The sequence below is a fragment of the Marmota flaviventris genome, chromosome 10 (genome assembly GCF_047511675.1).
Source record: "Marmota flaviventris isolate mMarFla1 chromosome 10, mMarFla1.hap1, whole genome shotgun sequence".
NCBI classification, from domain to species: Eukaryota; Metazoa; Chordata; class Mammalia; order Rodentia; family Sciuridae; genus Marmota; species Marmota flaviventris.
In genome coordinates, this window is record NC_092507.1 from 83,129,746 (window position 1) to 83,154,879 (window position 25,134).

At 34.1% G+C, this 25,134-nt stretch overlaps 1 protein-coding gene across 1 annotated transcript in view; it reads right to left on the reverse strand.

Annotated features, from left to right (window-relative positions):
- Positions 1–25,134, reverse strand: part of Dpyd (dihydropyrimidine dehydrogenase) — a 798,929-nt gene that overhangs the window by 209,471 nt on the left and 564,324 nt on the right. The window contains exons 17-18 of the mRNA XM_027935067.3: positions 17,692–17,812; positions 16,505–16,624 (exon numbers count right to left, since the gene is read on the reverse strand). Of these exons, the coding sequence (XP_027790868.1) occupies positions 16,505–16,624; positions 17,692–17,812 (241 nt within the window). The remainder of the gene's footprint in view (positions 1–16,504; positions 16,625–17,691; positions 17,813–25,134) is intronic.

Consider the following 25,134-nt stretch of genomic DNA (forward strand, 5'->3'; position numbering starts at 1 on the left):
CTTGGAATTTTTAAAATCAATATTCTCAATTATAATAATTGATATTTATAATAAAGAACTTTAGTTTCTACAATTTTCAAACAAATTGATATTAAAAATTTAGAGTGCCTTTTCAGATCACTTTGAGGTAATTTTAACCTTTTCATATTAGACATTGGTATATAACATATTATGTTAATAAGGTTGACAATGTTAAGCCATCCTTGCATTCCTGGATGGTTCCTTTCATGGTTAAGATGCCTAGCTTTTTAAATATATTGTTGAATTCAGTTTCCTACCAATTAATATATATTTACATTCACAACCAAAATTGGTATAAAACTTATTTGCTGCTTTTTAAACAATCTAATTTTTGTATTCTAGCTTCTTAGTAATTTTTTCATTATGGAAATATTCTGGAACTGTTTATGTAACCACTGTAAAGAAGATGTACCATAAATATTATCCATAGTTTTTTATGTAACATTTAACTTAATCATCACTAAAAACTCTCTGAAAGTGGCATTCTTATTCTTACATAGGTGGGAAGACTCAGGCAGATAAATGTCAATTAATTTTCCTATCTCAAAATGTGTTTCTTCAAAATTCTATGCATTTGAACACTATATTGCTTATTATGACTTTCATATATTGTTTTCCAATTATATTATAAAACCACATATCTTACATTAGGCCTCAATTTTGAACATTCATTCAGTGTTTATGGTGTACTTCATTCCTGCCAGTCTAGCAACAGGAAATATATCAGTGAGGATTACTAGAGATTATCAATGAGGAAATTACATAGTACATGTCCTCTTCTAAATTTTTATTACTTCAAATAGTACTTAGCCTTAAATTTTTCAAAAGCCTGTTTCAATCTATATTTAAACACTTATCAAAGTCAAAAAATTGGCACTTTAAAACAATATCCTATTTCAGCTAAACAGTTTTGAACACCTGAAACTCTACCCACCAACTGTTGTTATTTCTCATTAATTATTCTTTGTTAAAGTAATTTCCTTTTAACATTTCACTAATATTTGTGGATACTGTTTTAGGACTATTTTTTGATAATATAATTCAGTTTTAAAACTCAACTTCAATAATTATTTAAGTTTCAATATGTGATTAATTTTTTAAAAGATTAAATTCTGCACTGACCCTCCAATTTTTTAAATTCATTCATATAATCCAGTGACTCTCATATTTGAGCATGTATCAGAATTGCCTGGAGGGCTTGTTAAAAGAAACTGCTGGATCCCCCCGCCCCATAGTGTCTGATTCAGCTTTTCTGGGGTTGGCCCTGAAATTTTGTGCTTCTAATAAGTTCCCATGTGGTGCTTGTGGGGGTACAAAAGCTATAACTTAAAAATCACTGCTGCAATTCATCCTCAGATGTTTCCTATATAATCTTCAATAATATTTTTAAAGGAGGGTATATTTTCTGTGCCATTGTATACTTGAGAATTTTCTTCTTGAATTGAGACATGAATATCTATTTGGCTGTGTTATTCTTTCTCCAAGAAATATGCACCACTCCACTTTCTTTCATTATTTCATTTTGTGAGATTACATCAGAGCCTAACCAAATTGTTTTTCATTCTTATAATTCAAAATATTTTCTGGAATGTGCTTAGGTAGAATTTTCCTTATGGATTTTTCTCAGTAATCAGTGGGTTCTTTATAGCTGCATGCTTTAAAAATTATTATTATTATTATTCAGAAAAGTTAAATTAAATATATGCCTTTCATTCTGAGTTGATACATGAAGAATGTCTGTTAAATGAGTTAAAACATAGAAATGAGCTTAGAACGGTGATAAGCAAATAACAAGTCCTAAGTAAATGCTAGAAATTCTTCTTTTCTTTGAATTATTCTGTTGTTCCACTCCCATTCTGGTTTCTTCATCATGACTTTATTTTAGGGCTTTACTTTGCTGATTTTGATTTCTCTGTGCTCTTTCTTTTATATTATTTATTTATTTATTTATTTTTGGAGAGATGCGAAAGGCTACCCTTCATAGCACATTTCCCACCATCTCAATTTTGTTGTCACAACATTGTGTTTTTTGTGCTATTATATTTTTCTTCTTCACTATCATCCCATTATTACCCTTTTTCTTATTCATTCTGTATTTTTTTTTTGTCTCAGGCCCTATGAACTGCCTATGCCTTTTCTATCTTCTTGGTTGGGCAAGTCCCATTTTCAGAATTAGAGAGAACACAACACTGATGCTCAGAGCCCAAAGCCAAATAGGAAGTATCAAGCTGACTTCCTTGGAACTCTGGGAGATTAAAGATGAAGAGTTTTAAATTGCTTCCTTACTTTAATCTCACATACTATGTATAAAGTATATAGACATTGTGTGTGTGTACGTGTGTGTATGTACACACACGTACACACACATATATATAATTCACAGTAAATAATGACTAAGAATTTTAGTCTGATTCTACTTGAGGATCTTGGCTTCTGAGGATTAGAGCTCTTAATCATTAGTCATTGCCTCCCAGCAACTCCTTGCTCATAGAGAGATTTTTTTCATTGTGGGTTCTATCCTTTGGAATTGATACCACTGCAATCCTGCTTGCCATAATTAGGTACTAAAGTGTTGAGTTCTTCATTCCTTTATTTACATCAAGCTCTAGTTTATAGGGATATGCTTGTGCACACACACACACACACACACAAATACCTAGACCATTTACAGACAGCATCCATACAATAGCAGCCTTTTGATGCATACAATCATGCATACATTCCCAGAAATACCTGGTCATCACTTAGGGAGGCTAAAGAAGGGCTTTCAATGATGTATTCCATCACCTTAACCTTAATACCTGTATATAAACCTCATGACATAGAGTACTTATAAGAATTTCATAATTCTGACAATTGACTTAAAGTAAAGTGAACTTATGTTGTTCCTTAGAATTTTCATCATCCTCTATATCTTTGTATATTTCAAGTGAGACCTTTTGAGAGTCCTCTTAAGGGTCTACTCATTTAAAATTCAACATTGAATTACTAGTAGTAGAGTGATCTTTGACCAGATATTCCATCAAAAATACTTTGTTTCATTTCACTCTTTCTAAAACAAACTGTTTTAGTCAGCTATTTTGTTGTTGTGACCAAAAGATCTGAAGGGAATAATTAGAGCAGGGAAAGTTTATTTGGGAGCTCACAATTTCAGAGGTTTCAGTCCATAGAAAGTGGACTCCATTGTTTTGGCACCAGCTGAGGCAGAACACCATGGCAGAAGGGTGTGAAGGAGGAATACAACTCAGGACAAGGCAACAAGAAGGGGTGGGGAGGGAGAGAAAGGGAGAGGGAGAGGGAGAGGGAGAGGGAGAGGGAGAGGGAGAGGGAGAGAGAGAGAGAGAGAGACTGACTGACTCTGACTCTTATTCACCATGGCCAAAATATAAACCAATGTTACTCACCTCCTCTAGCCACACCCTGGTGCTTCAGTTACCACCCAGTTAACCCTATCAGTGGATTAATGCACTGATGGCTTAAGGCTCTCATAACCCAATCATTTCATCTCTAAACTTTCTTTCATTGTCTCACACATGAGCTTTTGGGACATATTTCATATCTAAACCATAACACAAACATCTCAAATTTTATTAGGTAAAATTATTAGATCTTATCATGGTAGTGTTCCTAACATTAGGCTTTATTTTATTATTTTTTTTTCTCTCAAAGAGGGGATTGAAGATCCTAGGTTTCAGAATTCTCTTAAATGCTTGTTGAAAAATCTATATTTCTGACCTCAGCGTAACTTTAGTGCGTCCATAGTTCTCTGGACCAAGGAATTAACAGATCTCAAAAGCTTCTCAGGTAACAATTCTCACACTAAGGACTCTGGTGATCCCTTTTATAAACCTATATAAGAAGGTGAAATTAATGGTCTTTGGATATAATTTAGAACAATGTGCAGGGTAGAAACACAACACATACACACACTTCTACAAATATAACCACACCCTCATCTAGTGAAAACTTGTTATTAGCTTAAAAATTTGGGGAGCTCAGATAGCAAAGGCAAAAAGATATTTCAACTACTCAAAGTATTATCATTGGCTCAATTTATTTTTATTATGTTTTCATTTTATACTGCTTAATGGTGAAATTAATAATTTCCTTTTAATATTGGACTAAAGTAAAAGACCAAATGTTTGGAACTAGTGAATAAAAATCTAACACAGAAATTATTTGAATAATTTAACCTTTGGCATTTGCCTTGAAAATTACATATGATTCTTTGTGTTATTTCTCAGCGTATTAATATGAGAAATGCATAAAGCACTGAGGCTAATAAGAATATTGAGAGGTTTACTAGACCACTTATGGTATAATTGTGACTGTCATTGCTGTGAACTTTTTAAAACAGTGATTAATTTTAGTGCTTTATTTATAGATTATTTTCAAAAGTTTTTGTTAAAGAAACAGAAAAGTGGCTGTTTTTATCCTCCAATATGTTAAGTATATTACAAAAACATAATAGAATAAATTAATACAAAATGAGCAGAAAAGGCAGCTGTAGTGCTGTGGTTAAGTATGTAGTATTAAGTATAGATTCAAATGTACTTGAATAACAGCTGTGTGATTTTACAGAATTTACATGATCTCTCTGTGCCTCAGTTTCTTTTTCCATAAAGCAGACCACTAATTGTGCCTACCAGATCAGGTTATTCTGACAATTAATTGACATCATATGACAAACCTGTTAGGATCTGACACATAATAAGATAGCCTATTAGTTAAGATTTCTGGCCAGGTATGGTGGTACACACTTGTAATCCCAACAGCTCAGGAGGCTGAGGCAAGATGACTGCAAGTTTGAAGCCAGCCTCAGCAGCTTAACGAGGCCATAATGAATTTAGTGAGATTCTGTCTCTAAATAAAATATAAAAAGGGATGGAAATGCAGCAGCTCAGTGGTTGAATGCCCTTGAGTTCAAACCCCACCACCCACAATCCGTCCTAACCAAAAAAACAAAAACAAAAACAAAAAAGATTTCTAACTAAGCTTACAAAAGCTCACCAGCATAGTAAAAGATTTTGAGGCAAAATTAAGAGGTGATCTGATGACAAAACCCCCCTGATACTTATGAATCCTAAAAATCATATAGGGCTTAATAAATGTCTACTATGTGCCTATAACCTTTCTAAGCTATGCAGAAGATAATGAAAACGAAGAGTGGTTCCTGCTCTTAAGAAGCTTAGAATTCAAACAGATTAATCACGAACAAGATGTGCTGAATGAATTAACAGCAACTCCAAAACATTCCTTGGATTCCTGGTTTCTGATCCAAACACTTCTTAGGAGTTAACTCAATCTAATTAAAATTTCTCACACTCTATCATGTTAGATATGTGCTAAGAAAACCTACCTCACCTTCTTATTTATGTTATTAATTTAATTTAATGTATATCTTTATCTTGTTTTATTTTAAATTAAGGTAAATGAGAAATGGTGTGGGTTCCCTATTTTACCTTTGTCCTTTTGGATAGGCTTACTGTAGGTTTTTGGTCTTAATTTCTTTCCTAACTTATCACCTTCAAAATGCCCTTCTCTTTCTCCCCAACTATGAAAAAGCAGCAAATCTGAATTACTCCCTAGTGCCTTTTACAAGCTCAGTTGAAATTATGAAAGAGATGATATACTGCTGGGAAAAAAGATGAATCTCTCCAAAAAGAATATGAGACAGTTGCAAGAACATAAGTATTTGTAACTGACTGAGGATTACAAATAAGAAGTTAAGAAGGACACTTGAACTTTGTTGCAGCATCATAGATGGACCAGTTTATCCAAGTCAGTTAGAGATACAGCCATTTATTGCTATATTGAAAGCAGCTTCATTGCAAGCAAGACCTGAATACTTACACTTCAAGAAAAATGCCTGAATGCTGCTTTTTCTTTTGATCTTTGGAATGAATTCAAGAATATCTATTTTACCTAGTTAACTTAATTTCCCAGTGTAGAGACCAAATGATATAGGTAACATGGGGAAACAGTTCCAACAAAGGTCACAGAGGCTATGCTCACAGATTTGCCAACCCAAATAGAATAAGAGTCAAACTAGTAATTGGCATTTGTAGCCTATTAGAATTTATCAGGTATACTACATTTAGATAGAGATAACCATGACAGATTGGAGGAGGACAAAGTTCATCATTGGAGATGCATCTAAGCTTGATCAGAGACTAGGCCATCTCCTGGTTATGCAAACTCTCTGAAGTGCTTACCCATCTGGATTTTGCATTTCTAAGTCTGCAAAATGGGCCCTATGATATCTAATCCATAGGGTTATTTAAATAAGAATGCACATAAATTGTTGAATAAAGTAATAGGTATATAAAATCATGTTATCCCATCTTATTCAAAAGCCTGGATATCTCTGTGTAACTGGTTCCAACTAAGTAGCCAGTGCTGAGAAATGCAGAAATGCTTACCAGTTTAGTTTAGTAATACAAAAGTCTATCAACATAAATTTCAAACACTACCAAAAGCACATGATAACAAAAATAAAAAAATGAATATTTTCTTAGAATTGTAGGTTTTACTTTAAGAAACATAGTTAAGTTTGTGTAAAACAGAAAAGGAAAGCCAAGGCCCTGCTTTGTTGCCGGAAAATTGTGTGGGGACAAAATATTGTCACATAAGTACACCCAGGTGTGTGTGTGTGTGTGTGTGTGTGTGTGTGTGTAATTGAAACTATTTTTAAGGAATAATTTTCCAGAGCTCTGATTTCCATATGTATTCTTTCTTACATTTTATATGCCTGAGAAAGTGTAACCAAGATACAATGTTGTGTCTTCTATTCCTATCTTCTTTTTCTCAACAGTCCTTTCGCAGCTAAGGAAGGAAATCTATTTCCTAATGCTCTCAAATACTACAGAGACATAATGCAATATAGTATAAAACTTGACAAACAAAATGACAAGTCAGAATATTGGCATGGGCTTTAAATTGGCGATTGATTTTATTGATTGGGCAATAAATGTTTTGGCAAATCAGGTAATTTCCAAATACCACATTCTGTGAAATCAACTATAGAATTCATCAAATTGCCTAATAATTTTTGGTGAAGCCCACTAAGTAATTTTTGGCTTACAACATTTCCTCCTGATTTCCTTTACTTAAGATGTACAAAGATTTTTGGTGTTCTTATTTAAAACATTAAAGTAGAATCAAATTGATTTGGAATGCTGATCTTTTAGAATAACAGGCCTCAATGGCATGAAGAAATTGAGATATAAGTTCAAATTATTGTGAAAAAGTCCAATTTTCTCATTGATAGTGCATTTCCAAAAATTTACTTTTATGTTGAAAAATTATCAGTGTCATTTTGCTACATTATAACATAAAAATTCTAACAATACAGAAGAAAAAAAAACTTCATCATTTAAAGGCTTAGTCCAGGGATTCAAAAAATATATATTCATTTTTAGTCATATATTCTGTTAGAGTTACTTCATAGGGTAGTTCATTAAAAAATGTTCAAGCATAAAATATACATGATAAAGAACAAAATTTGGTGGAGGAATTGACTGGAAGTGCAAGCAAAGAGAAAGAAAATGTTGTAAAACTTCTCACTGTTATTTGGAATTTATATATTTTTAAATGAGTAATGATAATACTATTTAGACTCAGGCATATTGAAACAGTGATAAAACTATTTAATTTTAAGAACTAATATTTTCAAAACATGCCATCACTTAAACTAATGTCTATAAAATATAAGGTCAATTTAAAATAAGTGAGGACTATATAGTTTATTATTTACTTTAATTGTGGGGTATTATTGAACATAAAAATGTGAAGACCACTGAAATATTGTGTGTAAATCTTTAGTACACTTTCTTTTTTGTTGTTGTTGTTAACTGGGATTGAACCCAGGGGTGCTTAATCACTGAGCTACATGCCCAGCCCTTTTTTATTATAATTATTTTGAGACAGGGTCTTTTTAAGTTGCTTGGAGCCTCACTAAGTTGCTGAGGCTGGCTTTGAACTTGTGATCCTCCTGCCTCAGCCTTCTGAGCTGATGGGATTAGAGGTGTGTGCTACCATTCCCTGCTTCTTTAGTATACTTTCTGACCCAACATTTGTTAACTGAATTGAGTTAAAGTTTGGACTCAACAGTATGGTGAAGCTGGCCTGACCAGACTCCTCTGTCTCTATTCTGATCCTAGCTTTTCCCATGACTTCTGCACAATCCTTGTGTGGATCAGTATTTATTATGCCCCACACTTAAGGATTTCTTGGAATGTAGGATATAGTTTTCCATTAGGAATTCACAAGGTACTTAGTTGTTCATGCTGCCCAAGGGGACATTCATCTATGCAGAAAATGGCTGCAAATAACTTCTGTTGTTGGTGAACAGTATCACAAACAGAGTATAAACACAATTTCGGAAGACTCTCAGAGCATAGTGTGACTGTGCTAATGACATGGACACTGTGAATTGACATAGCTTATCCCCATGGCATTCATGATCTCCTCTCTTCTACTGATAAAGGGATACCTTTGTAAGGGCATGATGGGAAAGAAATAAATTAAGAGAGAGTATCAGGACACTAATATTGTTGTCTCCTACATTTTAAGGGTTTGAGAAAATAACTACATAAATTTATAGGTAAGTGCTTGTCCTGGGAGAGAAGTTATTATCAGTGTATTAGTATCTCTGCAAAGTTAGAAAGAAAAGGATTATATTTCACAATTGTGAGCTTAATTTTACCCTTGTCTGCCTCTTAGACCTGTTTTCTTTTCAAAGGACAACTGATATCCATAAATTCTCTTCAATGGCACTCAGAATGGGTTCTCTTTGCATAAACAATGCTTTGCTTTCAACATTTAATCTTAAATGGAGTAACATATAGCTTTTCTATTCTGACACCTTAAATACTGTGTTCTAAGACTTTTTAAAAGAATGAATTCTGACCTTATTTATGACAATCTGTTTCAGATACTTATCTATGGGCAGAGATTCTACATGTGTTTACAGAGCACCATAATTCTCTAATTTTGTTGTGGATTATAGCCATGGACAATACTTTGGAAATAAAACATTCAGACTAAAATGCTCAATAGCACTAACTTTTCTTCATCTATTCTATTCTCTAAGTGTGGTCCCCAGAGCAGCAGTAAAAGCATCATGTGGAACTTGTCAGCAGCACACATTATCAGGCCCGCCTAGACTTATGTATCAGAAGCTCCGGGAAAAGGTCCAGCAATCTGTATTCTCACAGAATCTTCAGGTTCTGATGCATGCTCAAGTCTGAGAACCACTGTGCACTGGAATTTTGCCTCACAATTAGGATGCCCATAAGAAAAACTTGGCTGCAGTTTAGATTTTCCTTTACCAACATATGAGTGAATCCTGATACATAAAATAATCATTAATATAAATCCTGAATCCAAAAATTAAGGGTCATCCTCATTTTTTTTCTTATGTAATCAGGCATTTGTGTCTGGCAGATTTAAAGAAGAGGCAATGGCATATTGATAGTCCTCTAGATGTGAGGAATAAATGTGTTGGCTTTATAGTTGGAGTAATGCTAGAGAGTTTGGTCTGATGCTCAGGGATTTAAGACAACGAATGGATAAAGATGGTGAGGAATCTCATTCTAGTCATGCCCTCCTTTCCTAATTTCCCTTTTCACTGTTTGGTCTTCTTCCCCGTTTCCTTAGGGAGCCAAGTGATTGATAGCCTAATCCAATGACTGTATTATAGCTGCCTCAACTAGGACTCTTTTCCTTATCATTAGCAGTTAGCCTATGGTTAAATTCACAGCTCACTGCTTGGTACTGCCCCTGAGATTTAAGGGTCTGGCCTTTAGAAAATATTTAACATAAAACTGAAATCTTGACATACTGAGAACTCAGTTCTCTGCAAGGCTTCTTTAATTAATCCAATGTACTGTACCATTGTTCTATATGAGACTGTGACATGGTGAACTGTTTCTGAAGCTTACAGAGATGTGTAGTCCTAAATTAAACAGCCACTGACGTGTACCTACACGGATTTTTTTTAGTACAGTAGATATGCATGAATCTGTGAATATTTAAACTCAAGCTCAAAGAGTGACACAATGCTCTCTAGTTTTACTTTCATAATAGAACATTTTTTGATTAATTTCAAGCTTGAAATCATTCTTTATGAAAAAACACACACAGAGGAAAGAAATTTAATAATTCATTACCACTGCTGCAAAGGTAAGTTTTCTTAATATGCTTGTCAGAGTCCTTTGGTTTACGGAGTCTATCAAATATTTTCTTAGAAAATGGTACAAATATTGCTTTATTTTCTTAATTTTGCACAAAAGAAAACATACATAAAGGCCAAATAGAATTTGTTGGCTCTTAAATGCTGTTTCATTCTATTATTTATCTGCAGGACAATAGTTGTTTTAAAATACCTAAGGAAAGGCTGTAGACCTTGATCTATGCTTTAAACCTTTGCCCTTGCTCCAGTCCATCGATGAGCTGTAAGCATCTATGAATATGGCAGCTGAGTCCCAGATGAAAAATTATGCATCTCATAAACTGCTATTCTGCTGAAATGTCAAGCCAAGGCAAGGCTGTACCTCAAACTCAGCACTTGGCATTTTCCTTTCTGTCTGCTTTGTTGCCATGAAGCAAACATGAACAGTGAGGATTTGTGTAGGACAGGTAGCAGGCGAGCTCACTGTCAAAAATCTATTATTAGGGCTCTGATCTCCTGCACAGACCGATGGCTAAACAGTGAGAAACTCAGGCTCCAGAAAAGGCAATATAATGAAAGAGGGGATTCTTTGTCAATCTCTATATTAATATATTCAAATGAGCATTATTTAAATGAGAATATTTGTAATGATGCACTTCACTCAAAAGAGTCATAATCTATAATGAAAAATATAATTCGGCTTCATTATTTGATATGCTTATTTTTGACTATCTAGCAAATACACTACATATATATATATTTGTATAACAAGGTCTTTAACAATTTGATCTGTTAAACTTGAGATAGTCTGAGAATATTTTTACATATGTGAATAATAGGCAAAATTTTTGCATTATTCTGGCAAATTGAAAAAAGATAAGTGAGAACAAAATGTAAGCCTGTCCTTTGAATTATTTTTATTTTTGGCATGATTTATCACCACACTTTTATTCATTTAAATTACATCTTTATCTATCAGATTATTTTAAACATTTCACTGTTAAAGCTTAGGCTCTTATTGATAAAGATGGTTAAAATAGCTTAAATTTTATGACAGGTAGTAGGCGTGTTTTTCTGAAAGGAATTTATGCATCAATAATCATGTGATTGACACATCAAAAAATCCATCCCATTAAGAAGTACTTCCTAATAAAAAAATACCAACACTGTATTTTGTGATATAATTGTAGTATGTAATATAAGAACTTAAAGCAATCCTGCCAAAATCTCCACTTACTTGCATATGTGAAAATAGTTATTTAAAGCAATATGTAACTAAAACTTCTGAGTTTTCATTCTATTGTGTTTTTCATCTTCCCGATTTTACACAAATAGTTACTAGTACCTACATCAAAATAAGCTTTAGGTCATGATAGGATCAGGTCACACTGAATTTGTACTTATGTAGTTCCCAGTGTCAGGGTGCATGCTTCCAAGTTACTGCATGACCACAATAATTTAGCCTACCATTTTAAAACTAATCATAAAATATGCAAAATGGAGGCAATGCCTAAAGTTATTTTCAAACTACTAGATCGAATCACATTTGTGCAAGTTTTCTAAATATACACTCTGTACTAATTTTCAGCCCTATTCCATCACAGAGCTACAAATCACTAGCAATATTTCTAATGTGTGCCTTCTGCTATTAGTATTTCCCATGTCAGTTTTAAATGAAAGCACCATTAGGAGACATAACCATTAAGGTGCTATCAGAACTCAGTGCCCAGTGGCTCATATAGAGAAATTTCAGGGTATTCATTATTTACATGTAGACCCTAAAAACAGCTATGTAATTTGCCATTATTGTTGTTGTTGTTGTTTTGAGAAATATACAATCATTTCTTAGACTTTCTATGATATTCTATTTGTGATCAATAAATTTGGACTGAAAGAGAGGTCAGTCTTAAAGATCATCTTAGGTGAACTACTCAGAAATTAACAATAAACATTTATAAGTATTAATACTGAATGAGATGTGTTCTATTATTTCAACTAAGTTTATACTTAATAATTTCAAGTAAACATCTGATATTTAAAATTAAGTATAAGATTTTCCTTTTCTTTGGTAAAACAAAATTTTTACAAAATAATTTAAAACAATGAGTAATAAATTTTTTAAGTTTGTTGAAGGTAAATTACTTTGAACCCAAAGTATTAAAGTTCCTTCTTCAGAGCAAATTCAGGACTTCTTATGTGTGTGCATATGTTCAGTAAACAGGATACACACAGGACAACGGAACAACAACAAATCTAAGGAACATGCCTATCTTCCATAATAAAAGCATCCAAAGCACAAGGAACAACAAAACTCCTTCAAATGAGTTTACCCCCATGGAAATATGCTCAATTACTCTTTCTCTTGATGCAGCTGTAAATGAATAAAGGTTACCTTCATGAAGTCAGTTTCAAGAAAGCCATATCTTTAGTTTATGCTATGAAGGACTCATTCTTAACCATCTTTAAAAGACTCTTACCCACAGAGAGGACTTCATGTGAAAATGTCACACCACAGCTGGATAACACCATTTATAGGATGAGTGATAGTAACCAATGAGTTGGGGCTATATTAAGATGTTCTCATTATTTGGGGACAAGGTCAGAAAAAGAGTTCAAAATTTTAAACAAAACCCGGGGTAAAAAAGAGCCAAACTAAAACTAGGAACAATAATGAATAATTCTCTCAAGGATAAAGATTATAATTAATCAAGTTGCTGATAACATTAGTGTTTTTTCCTAATCTAATAAATAAAATCAATTAATTTCTTCTCCCAGTACTCACAAAAACTCCCCAATCATCCACTCAATCTTGTGGTGATAACATCAATTAACTAATGTTTGATTTAATAAAGTTAGCTGATAACAACTTATCAGTGTCACTACTGTCCAAAGAGAAGAAGAGTATAATGATTCCCTAAAAATCAGTGATTCAGAGAGAAGTTCTTGTATGGTGGAGAGCCTAATTAGCCATCCTAGTTTCATGAAAATACCTCTTATGAATACCAAACAAGATTTCTTTTGATAGTGTTCTCACTATGAAATCACCTGATCTATCATTCAACCTATAAAGGACCCATACTTGTGAACATGAACCTTGCCAGGTATTTCTGGCATGATTGAAATCCAGCTTTATAAATCATTCTCTTATGAGTTTGGTCCATATGTTTGAGCCACGCCCAAGTTCCTGCCCCCATCATAATCACCTACAGGTGAGTTGGGGAGAAAATGTCATTCTAAAGTAGCAAGATAAAAGACCATATCTTAGAAGATGGTCCCAATATTCCCGCTTAGTATAACTCTAAATTGCAACAAGTAAAAGCTGTCTTTTTTTTTTTTAATATTTTATTTACATTTTAGTTTTCGGCAGAGACAACATCTTTGTTTGTATGTGGTGCTGAGGATCGAACCCGGGCCGCACACATGCCAGGCAAGTGCGCTACCACTTGAGCCACATCCCCAGCCCAAAAGCTGTCTTTTGATTAGCTTAATTACTTATTTTATTTAATGAGATTCTCTTAATACAGCATTTAACTTTCAAACTTTTTCGAAGTAGATACATTTAAAAATGCATTTTATATCATGCTATATACATATGCATATACTGTGTCTAACTGAAAAAGAAGTTTGACCAAAGCTTGTCCTAACTATGAGCAAAACATTAGACATTTTCCTGTTCTATTTCATTTTTCTAAAATGCTGATTCAAGTTTATTCAACTTGATTCCATAACACAGTCATGAGTTGGGAACCAGTGTTTGCAAAGATTGCTCTAGAATGCAGACTAATATTTGAAATAATTCAACTGATATTCCTTAGTTGAGATTTTATCTCCCCAATGCCTGTTACTGTCCCTTATTAGCTAATGCATCTTAAGAGAACAATGCAGAAATGTGACACTTTTCTACAGTGGATTAAAAATGTGCTTTTGGAAGAGGCTGCATAGACACAAATAAAGCTCTCTCATGCTGAGGTTTTCTGTCATGAGAGTATGAAATGTAGCCATGAGCCGTGATAAAACAACAATAGACAAAGGTTACTTCCCCATTTAAACAAACACAAACTCCTATTTCAAACAGAAATCTCACTCTGAGAAAAAAAATACAGATTGAATAAGGAGATAGAGAATATATTGAAAGGGTAGAATATCCTGTCTTGGCAATAGAGAGCACGTGCTATTAGGTAGTTATCCAAAACTGAACTCTGTAGTGTTTACTTAGAAACAACAACAACAACAACAACAACAAAAAAATACAAAAAAAAAAAAACCTGTGACTCAAACAGCTTTTCTAAAAGTAGGCATTCCAGTGTTCTGAGAGAACGCTTGGGAAGATATTAGCACTATGCTGTTTATTTATTTTTTCTAAATCTTGTAAATATATCCAGCATATTTTGTGTGATTTCTAAATTGAAATAGCATTTGAAGTTCTGACAGTCACATCTGATAGACTAGGAATAGTATTTAGCCATTTTTATATTTCATCACTCCTAAAACTTCAAACCATTATTGTTTAGCACAATTTTACTAGCTAGGTTTTGCTATAACTCATTCTGAAGGTGCTTTGTTATAGACATGCTTCCATCCTAAAATATATTATCATTGCCTGTTTAAACTGCTTTTCAGATTCTATTACCTTTAAACTAATGCAAGCATTGCTTTAAAGGAGAAAAACTGTATTAATTTTGTCAATATGGGAAAAGCTATTTTCAAAACAGATTGTTTAATGTGAAGGAACTTAATATAGAACCTATTAGAAATAAGGTACAAGCCCTTAAAAACGTTAGGGATATTTTGTTGTTTAAAATGAAAGTTCCACCAAGGCTTAGCTGAGCTTATAGCCCAAGCGAATATTTATATATGAATTTATAAATCTTAGAAATAGAGTTTTATGGAAATGCTAACAGGCCCTGAGGTATAGCTGAACTTGTTTTCAGATACTGCTATAATTTCCAGTGTGTGTGTGTGTGCTTAAAGACCGCAACACGAAAGACTTTTCTAATGCTGTAATTTCGTAGTTTTATTAGACTGAGTTATACTATGGGAGAATATTCAGAAATTGCAGCTTAAATGAGAAAACGTGAATGGTGTTACTTATATAAAATACTACTGCAATAGTTCTTTTATTAATTTTTAATGTTCAGCACCCTCAGTGACCTCCTTTATTCTCTTGCTGTCAACATGGCAGGCTGGAAAAATTGAAATGGGCTGACAGAAAACATAGTGCACATTGTGGTCCAACTCCGGAGTCTCTTGCTTCTTTCTGGGGCACTTGCTTACACAGCCTATGTTATTCTGCATTACAGTAAGAGTTAAGGTCCTGTTTGATAGCTCCTGATAAAAGAGAGTGATGTCCTGTCAGGGTCTGAGCAGGTGCTGCTAGTCAGCCTCCCTTGTTCTGACATTGTAGGATGGGCATTCAATTATAAGAAGAATATAACCTTTGGCTGTTGTTGTTTTGTCATGGCTCATGGCTCATGGCTCACTTCATGCTCTCACAACAGAATTCCACAGCATGGACAAAGCCTTATTTGTGTCTATCCAGCTTCTTCCAAAAGCATATTTTGGTCTAATTCAGCAATGCTTTTCTTGAACAGTAGGGCACCACTCTGTTATGTATATTTACCACTTTCTCTATCACCAAGGAGACTAATCCCCATACCAGTACAGTCAAGAACCTCACAGCATTGTCTTGGCAAGGCCAAGTTCACATTGTCACAGCAACAGAGTGCACAGGGCAAAAAGACCTAACTAGGACCTTGGGATAAAAACTTCTCTGTTTCAAATGCAAGTGTTTGAGAATGAGAAAGAATGTGTAAAGGTGTGAGGTCTGCCAATGTCTTGTTAGCTCAAGCTTAAATGCAATGCTTTAATGGTTTGTTTGGGACACTTGTGAAAACATGGCTTTTTGAAAAAGGTAGATTGTAAAATTCTATGAAGAGTGGAAACTAATTCAGACTATGCAAAAAGTATTATAATTAGGGTGCAAATATTCTTCTCTCAAAGGCCATGGTATTAGCTTTTATAATAAGTGAAAAGAGTACCATGACAATGAGAAATTCTGAAGAAAGCATAGATAGAAGAGAATAGAATTCATTCAAGACCCTATTTCAGCACTCTCTCATCTGATACTAACAGACACTTGAGGATTCACATCCAATTGTTCCATCTGTTATCCACTATTAGGAATATTGACCAGCAATGAGTTATAAGAATTCAAGATTATAAAAGACATGATACCCTTGTTTGCAACATGACCTCCTCACTTTACAGCAAGCTCCAAGGAAGCATAATGTAAAGAGAGACAACCCCTACCTGACACTCCTCCATATGTGGTTCGCTTTCCAGTACCCACTGCTGGCCAAGGTGTGCCATCAGCTTTCAGTCCCATCAGACCTGAGACAGTGTTTGTGGCTGTAACACCATCTGCACCACCTGTGAAAAACACATCAAGGTTTGCCTCCAGTTCTCAAAGATTCCATGATTAAAAGCCATTCAAACCCACATGCCCAGAAAAAAATGTACACTCTATCTTCTTGTGGGGAAATTTCCTCTTCTCAAATGTGTACACTAATTTAACTATTACAGTTATGCTTAAAACGTTGGATATTTTTTAAAAGGTTTAATTGCCATGACTTCATTTTCTGAATTATTAGATAGATTTATTGATGTTGAATGTTTTGTATTCTATGTAATTTTCCAGATAATTTAAAATGTCTTTTCCAGTCAGGATGTACTTTCCACAGAATAGAATATAAGCATATTAATCTGTAAAGTCATGCATCAACTGCGTAATTTATGTATTTAATAGATATTTATTGAGCTTGTATTTAAGATGGTGTTCTAGATTCTCTCTCATAAACAGGAAACTCATAAAAAATTTCATAGTGTGGGAACTGGTATCTTTTTCAACCTTATTGAAGACTCAAATACTAGCCAGGCGAGGTGGTGCACACCTGTTATCCCAGCAGCTCAGGAGGCAGAGGCAGGAGGATCCTGAGTTCAAAGCTAGCCTTAGCAATTTATCGAGACACTAAGCAACTCAGTGAGACCCTGTTTCAACATAAAATACAACACAGGGCTGGAGATATGGCTCAGTGGTCTGGGGTCCTTGAATTCAATCCCTGGTACCCCCCACCCCAAAGAAAACCACAACAATTCAAATACTATTACACAATCATCACATTATGGGTTCCTTACTTTGGAGTAATTTGCTGTGACTTTAACTTTGTTTCATAATTTTTTAATCTTTGCAAAACATGTTTATTAATAAAAATTATAAATGATCTTGTGTTCCCTGGCCAAATATTGGGGTCTATTTATTATCTAAAATCCAGGTGTGACTCTACTACATTTGTGAGATTGATGCTGCATTTAATATTTTTCTTAAAACCTAAGAAAGATCTACACAGATGTTTGTGGAAAAAATATACTCCATTTTGGCCACATAAATCAGGCCAATATTTATCTAACTGGGCAACAGATAAAAGTCTAGTTCTTACCTTCCTTTGCAGCCCTTGCGATGCTCACAATATCAGTGACATTTGGGGTCAACTTGGCAAAAAAAGGAATTTGAACAGCTTGCCTAATCCAGCGACAGATGTTCCGAACCAGCTCTGGATCCTGTTCAAATAGGTCAGTTAAATATAGAACATAATTAAAGAATTGTGATCAAAATGTGTATAAGAACAACAGCAAAGCTGGAGATGTGCAAGACAAATCCAACTTGACAATGAGCTACATGATATATTTCTCAAATTTCTCCTCAGCATTACACCTAGACTCATTAGGGAACTAAGGTTAACATACTTCAAAGTGAACTGCAAATTCATCACATAAAGGTTAAATTCCTCAAGGGAGTCTTTGGAAAATAAAATTACAAAGAACCAACTGGAAGAAAGTGTTTCTCATTTTCCATTAAATGATATCAGGAATGAAACATAAACTTTTGGTGGCAAGTTCAGAAAACATTACAGAATTTCTAGTGCCTGCATTGGTTTAAGCCTTATAAAAAATATTCAAACTGCCAACTCCCAAGTGAATGATACTCAATCTGAAGCCTGTTGCTTTCATTATTAGAAGACTTTGTCTTGTTGAAATACATTCAAAAGAAAATCTATCTGCAACTTCATCATCCATCCAAATGTGATATATACTCTATTCTAAAATGGAATAATTCGGCCCTGGATTATTTGGGAGCTGCTCAGTAACTTTAGCCTACTTTCATAAATGTTGCCAAGATCTGAACAGCATTTTTTCAACACTCATCTACTTGAAAGAACTGATCAAAATGACAAAATGAAATAAAATATCAAATGCTCATTTTTAAAAGCAAGGAATAGATGTTTCCTGTGATTTTTTCAAGCTTTTATTTTCTCACGGGACAAGTATCATTTAGAGGGCAAACACCTATCCTTTCTATTGAAATAACTTAGTTGTAGTAATGTTCTTTGATTTCAACACACACAATAGTACTTTTTTTTCATTACTTTGAGTGCAAAATTTATTCTGACAGGTACTGATAATGCACTTTGATAAATTACCTTAAAATATGCAATGGCAATTCATTATTGAACTTGGTAATATTATCTTAACAAGTTAAAATGCTTTTTGAAAAAATAAAAATACAAGAAAATATGGATATGTATCTAAACTATGAAATAGTAGGCAAATATATTATTTATAATTAATATTTTTATATTAAAGAAAGTTGTTCTTTGCATTTTAACCTTTCAAATTTTTTAAGATGAGATTTCTAATGTTTTAATCTTTAGAGAGAACCATTTCATTAGTTTTAATGTGTCTTGATCTGTCATACTATATTATGATAAAAGTTATGTGTTTATGTGCTAAGATCCTTCAATGAGGTAATTTCTGTTGATCATTATCATCTCTTTTCAGCAAAACTTAATACTTTTAACAAGAAATCTTTGGCTTGGCTTGTTCTCTTTTCAGAACAGTAATTTCTTCATTAAACATAAATATTAAAAAGCACTATATGGAATGCTCTACAGGGCATACTGTGCATTATGAATAGTAAAATCTGGAGACTTAGCTGTACAAATTCTAACTCATGAAAATGGAGATCTGCCCCTGCCCATGCAATGTTCATGAAATATTTATAACTGCTGCATTGGCATTATGAAGGCAGTTGCATCTTTGTGACTTTCATTTCTAAGTTATGAATTTCCATGGGACTTAGCCTAGAAATGACAGTAACTCTAGATGATATGAATTGCATGTCCTTTGTGAACGCGCTCTTTAAGGTAGAATTTGACAATAATTTAAAGATCACTTGAATTGCATAATACATGGAAGGTAGCCTGATAAGAATTACTGAAACAAATTTAAAATATTATTTGGTTCCAACAGAGTGAACACTAATAATCTGATATTCAAGTGGCTTTCAATATTACTGACCACCACGTCTTTATAACTTACTTTGAACATTTGTCAGAATGTTTTTCCTGTTGACTACTTGTTTTTTTCACTGGTTGACTACTTGAACCAAGTACCTCTTATCTATGTTTAGCAATTTAGAGTTTGTTCTATTTTTTAGTTTCCTAAAAGTAGACAGTTCCTTGGTAATCGTGACTTATTTGAATCATCTATCTCTTTGAACTAGCATAATGTGACCCTCCTAGATTTCTATGAGTGAGGTTGATGGTGTTCAGATACATTTTGAAAATCTTCATATTTATCCAAACCAGCAGCTGACTAATCATCATAGCTGAAACAAATTTGATTATTAGAGAAGTTTTAAAATAATTTCTGACAACCATTATTGTGAAATTGACGATTCTGTAAATTGCAAGGTTTTATTTGACAGATATAATAGGGAATGCTCTAATACAACAAAAATATGGTGAGGCTTATAAAATGATAGAATGAATATGTTTACTTTAGGGAATTAGAGGGTAGAATATAATCATTCACACTTTCCTGTTTCTTCACACTTTTGTTCTGAACATTTAAGATCTAAAAGCAATTAACAGTGTTTCTGCAGTTTCAGCATCTTGACCTTCTCATTTCTAGTAACAGCATGAAATAGCTTTCTCTTTCCTAATAAGCCAGTTTTGAGAATCTTATTGAAATGAGCAAATTTCAGACAATTTCTAAGTCTTTCTAAGAACTTCAGGAAAGGAAGAAAAGTTTCTCTTATCTCTAAAACTGAATCTTAAATAATATCAACACCAACATAAAGCAACGAAAACAAAGCAATTCTTTTTCCAGGCATGCCAAAAAGTACCTGCGTCAATGAATCAAGAATGACAAAAACTTGGAATATTTTTTCAATGTATTTTAATGTACCCATCAAAATCTATACTCTGATGAGATTTAAGAAATACCTGAATATATTTTATGATAGATAATATCTTAAAACCACAAAATCTAAGATTACTTTAAAAACTTAGGAGTAACTCTGAAGAAAAATAAAAATTATGCAAAAAATATAGCTTAACAAGTCTTTTAGTGATGAATATACATAGAGTCTGCTTGTATCAGTAAATTTTTATTTGCTTTTTCAGGTATCAATAATGCCCAACCCTGACCATGATTTGGAATCTCTTCCATAGCAGCTGCTGGGCTGTGTGTGTGTGTGCGTGCACACACACAATACCTTTGTTATCCATGTGTACACCCACAATAGCTCTGAGCAACAAAATGGTTTCCTGTGATAGAAGTCTGTGGTATTATTAGCAGGAAGGCACCTGACGCCCTTAAGGAATGATTGACAGACCTGGGGAGCAATTGGTGATCTTTAGGATACAACATGAGGTGAAGGTTCCACCATACTTGCAAAGTACTGAAAAGTGGATACAAGTATCCTAGAGACAAATTTGGCCCATTTGAACATTTTACTCACAACAGCTTAGTGTCTGCTTGCAGTTGATATGCTCTGGAAGAAATTCCTATGAATACCAAACAACACACCAACAGATATTAAGAAATGTAGCACTAAGTACATTGCTTGCTGCAGTGGTTTCCATTGTGCAAAACTGGTTATTTTTAAAGTTTTACTTCTTAATTAAGGATATGAGATAATTTTTCATTCCTGGAAATATTATGCCTCTATTTCCATCTTAAAGGGATTCTATAGAAAGGACCCACCTTTCCACTTTTGAGTCCCTTAAGATGACCTCTTCATTGTAGGGCAGGCAATTACTTGGGGCATCAAATCTCATTGGTTTCATGCTCTCCACAAAGGAAGAAGCCCTATAGAATAAGACTGTGAAAATTTCTTGATAAGCTAAATTACAAGTGAAATTTTTGGCTTGAAGAAACATTTCTCTCCAATTTACCTGGTAATTTTCACTCTGTACAATTCTTTTCAAAATGGATTTCTTAGAAGCTGGCATTACAATGAGTTCACAGAAAAATTTTACCAGTTATAAAATGTTTTCCACTAAGGAACTCCTAAGTCTTAATTCACATGACATGACAAGAGGTGGCTAGCATTTTTTTTTTTCATGTCTCCTTTTCTGATGGAGAAAAATGGAGCTCAGAAGTTTAATCTGATAACCAATTTCATCTTCTTAATTTTCTTTCCCATTATCATGTTCTAAACTATCGTCTTCTTTAGCAAAATTGCTCCCCAAAGTGAAATTCAGCTATCAATTGTAAACTAGAACTATAAAAGGTTTCTTTTTCATTTATACCTGTAAGACTAGATGTAGCTGCAAAGTAATAGGCAAAAGGATGTATTTATCCTACTGTCAACAAAATAGGGTAGAAAAGAGTTAACTATTCCTAGTAGCCAACTACTCTAGGTAAAATTTCAGTGACTATTAAAAATGTGATGAAATGCAGATGTTTTAAATTATATTTTAGCAAGGATCCTTCTTGAATCTCTTTTTCTGACTTCAGCTTGCTAACAATGGTAAAACCACTTTGGAATGCTCTTTGGTGGTTTCCTATAAAGATATTCAGGGACTTGCCAACCGATCAAGAAGTCCCACTCTTAATTATACATCCAAAATACATGAAAACACAATTCCACACAAAGACTTGCATATGAATGTTCATAGAATATTTTTCAAGATAGCTACAAAAATGAAAACAACCCCAATATCCATCAATATGTGAGTGAACAAGTTGTATATATTCACACAACAAAATAATATTCAGCAGTAACAATAAATAAACTACTAAATTCTGGCATAACTTGAAATTGATTTTAAAAAAGATGAGTTAAAAAAGTACACAAAATAATACATGCTATATGTGAGTAGACTTATATGCAATACAGAAAATGAAAAACTATGCTGCTAGAAAGCAGAGGAGCAGGTGCTCTGTCTGCCTGAGGTTTGGGACTGGTGGAGGGATTCAGTGGAAAGAGGCACAAGACAATTTTTGACAGTGATGGAAATATTCTATATCTTGACTGTGATTTTCAAAGGTATAGACATGGGTCAAAACACTGCAAACTCTATCTTAAAAGGTGCTCATTTTATTATAGGCAAATTGGATTGCCATAAAACTTCATGTAAATTTTTAAAATAATTCTGAGGGGACTCATATAGATTGAACAGTAAAAGCGGGGACATTCTAAGCAATGTGGGTTCTATATTTTCAGCAAATATTGACCATGAGGCATTGCAATTAGTCTGTTCTATATACTAACATGAGTGGAATAAGGATGTCACAGCACACTAAGGACTAACTCAGGCATATAATGAAATACGTGTTGAGTGTTCAGTATCAAGAAAAAGATTTTGATCCTGCTTTATCATTTCAGATTATTTCAGAGCATGTAGAATAGTACTTGGTACATTGTAGGCATTTATCAAATACTGCTGAATTAATAGAGATTATACTGCAAAATTTGACAATGACATTTCCTTTTTTTGTTTTCTTTTTTTCCTTTTTCTGAGATAGGCTCTCTCTAGGTTGTCCAGTCTGGACTTGAACTCATGATATTCCTGCCTCAGTCTCCTGAGTACTGTGATCACAATCATCTTCCACTATGCCCTGCTTGAAACTGCCTTTCTTATTTCTATTTACTTAGAAGAAAGTTTAGAGTATAATAAAGTTATTGGGTTCAGGGTAATCTAATAACAATTACTTTACACACTATGAATTATGTCAGACAGGAGAGATATAAAGATACTATCCCTATTCTTAAAAAAATAAAAAAAAATACTTTGCAATCCAGAGGAGAATAATACATATAACAAATACATATTGTGATTATAAAATGCTGTAAGCATATGTATAAGAGATATGTATCTATGTACACACCATTCAAACTGACAACAAACACACAAACACATGCACATGCCTATTTCCTTGTGCCTTAAGTAGAAGGCGGCACAGGCTCACCTATGTCTTGGGTCCTCCTCAGGCACGCATCATTGACTCTGATTCTCACTTAAGGCTTTTTCTCAATCCCCCCACTCAGAATGCCCTTCTCTTGCCTTTTGAGAAACACCCTTTGAAGCAACCCCTTAGGACCAATCCTCCCATCCTGTCTCAGTCCAGGGTGGCTTAGTAAATGACTGCCTCTTTAGTGCTTCCATAACATTTCTTTATTACTGCATTTATCACAGTTTGATAATCACCGTCCCTGTTTTATAATCAATGTCTCTCCATTAGACTATTAGTCTTTTAAGGGTTATATCTTACTCTGATCCTAATCCCTTAGCACAGAACCTGAGACATGAAAGACACTCAACAAACATTGTGTTGAATGAAAGAATGAAGAATTCTTAATTATATACCAGCTTTTCTCATTGAGGGGCAAAACATTAGTCTCTCTTCTTCACTGAAGCCAAAATAAGTTGGTGATACAGGATAGCAGTAGTTCTTGCTCTCCCACCAGTGGAGTTTGGAAACAGTCTCTTAATGCTCTCCATCAGTTAGCAAAAGTGTTTGGAAGGCACTTGTCCCTAATGTGGCCGTAAGTTCATAAAAACCTCCCTGAGGGCTCAGATAGCACATGACCTTTATGTTTGAATCTTAAGGATATTGAGCATTTCTCCAGTCTCTATCTTTAACCTTTTATCATTCTCCAAACTCCCCATCCTTGGTTCCTGGTGTCTAGTGGGGGAGGAGAGTTTGCCCATATTCTTCCCAGTGAAAGGGGATTTTGTATTCTTCTAAATGAATTTTTTTTTTCAATGTGCCAATATGATAGTGCTGGTTTTTCTTGCTTTCAGACAGGATTTCCCTAGTGTACCACTTCTCTGACATGCTTAGTATTGGTGCTTTCCATTCCCAAGTGCTTGGTCTCAGAAGCTTGCATTTTTATTCAATGAATGAGAATTGACATTCACTGCTAAGATGACTCCTATCTGCTAGGTGTTTTGAGTCACTGTCTTTATCCTCTGTAATAAGTTCCTGGTTCTCTGACTACCTCTCTGCTAGCTCCCAGATGGCAATGCTAATGGTAGTAAAGTTGGAAAGGATCTTATTTGACCAATGAACTATCAATGAACATCTCCTGCCCACAGTTCATGCACTATTTTAGCCAGTAAATGTCTTAGAGGTCTTTTCCTCACACTGCAATTACTATCTTTTTATGTAACTGCCTTCAGTTTCTATTCTAGCAAACCCCACATTGCATCCAAGAAACAGAAGCTAAACTCAGTCCCTGAAAATTAGATGGCATACTTCCATTTAAAAGTCAACTTTTTAAATGGTAGAGGAATTATATAACCTTTCTTCAGAACTGATGAGTACTTATGCTAAGGTGACAATTAGGATCTGAAGAGATCTTATAAAACAGATGCAAAAGCAGGTAGCAGATACAGGTAGATACCACTCAGATCTTCTTTCAGAGACTTGCCCAGCTGCCAGAATGGAGTGGGCTGACAGCCTCTCATTGTTCACTTCTTTAAGTCTGCCTCAACCTTGAGTTGAAGTCCTGTTTCTCTAAAGGATGAAGGACAATGGCAGGACAAGTGAGGTACAAGGTCCCACAGGCTTCTGTCCAATGTGGGACT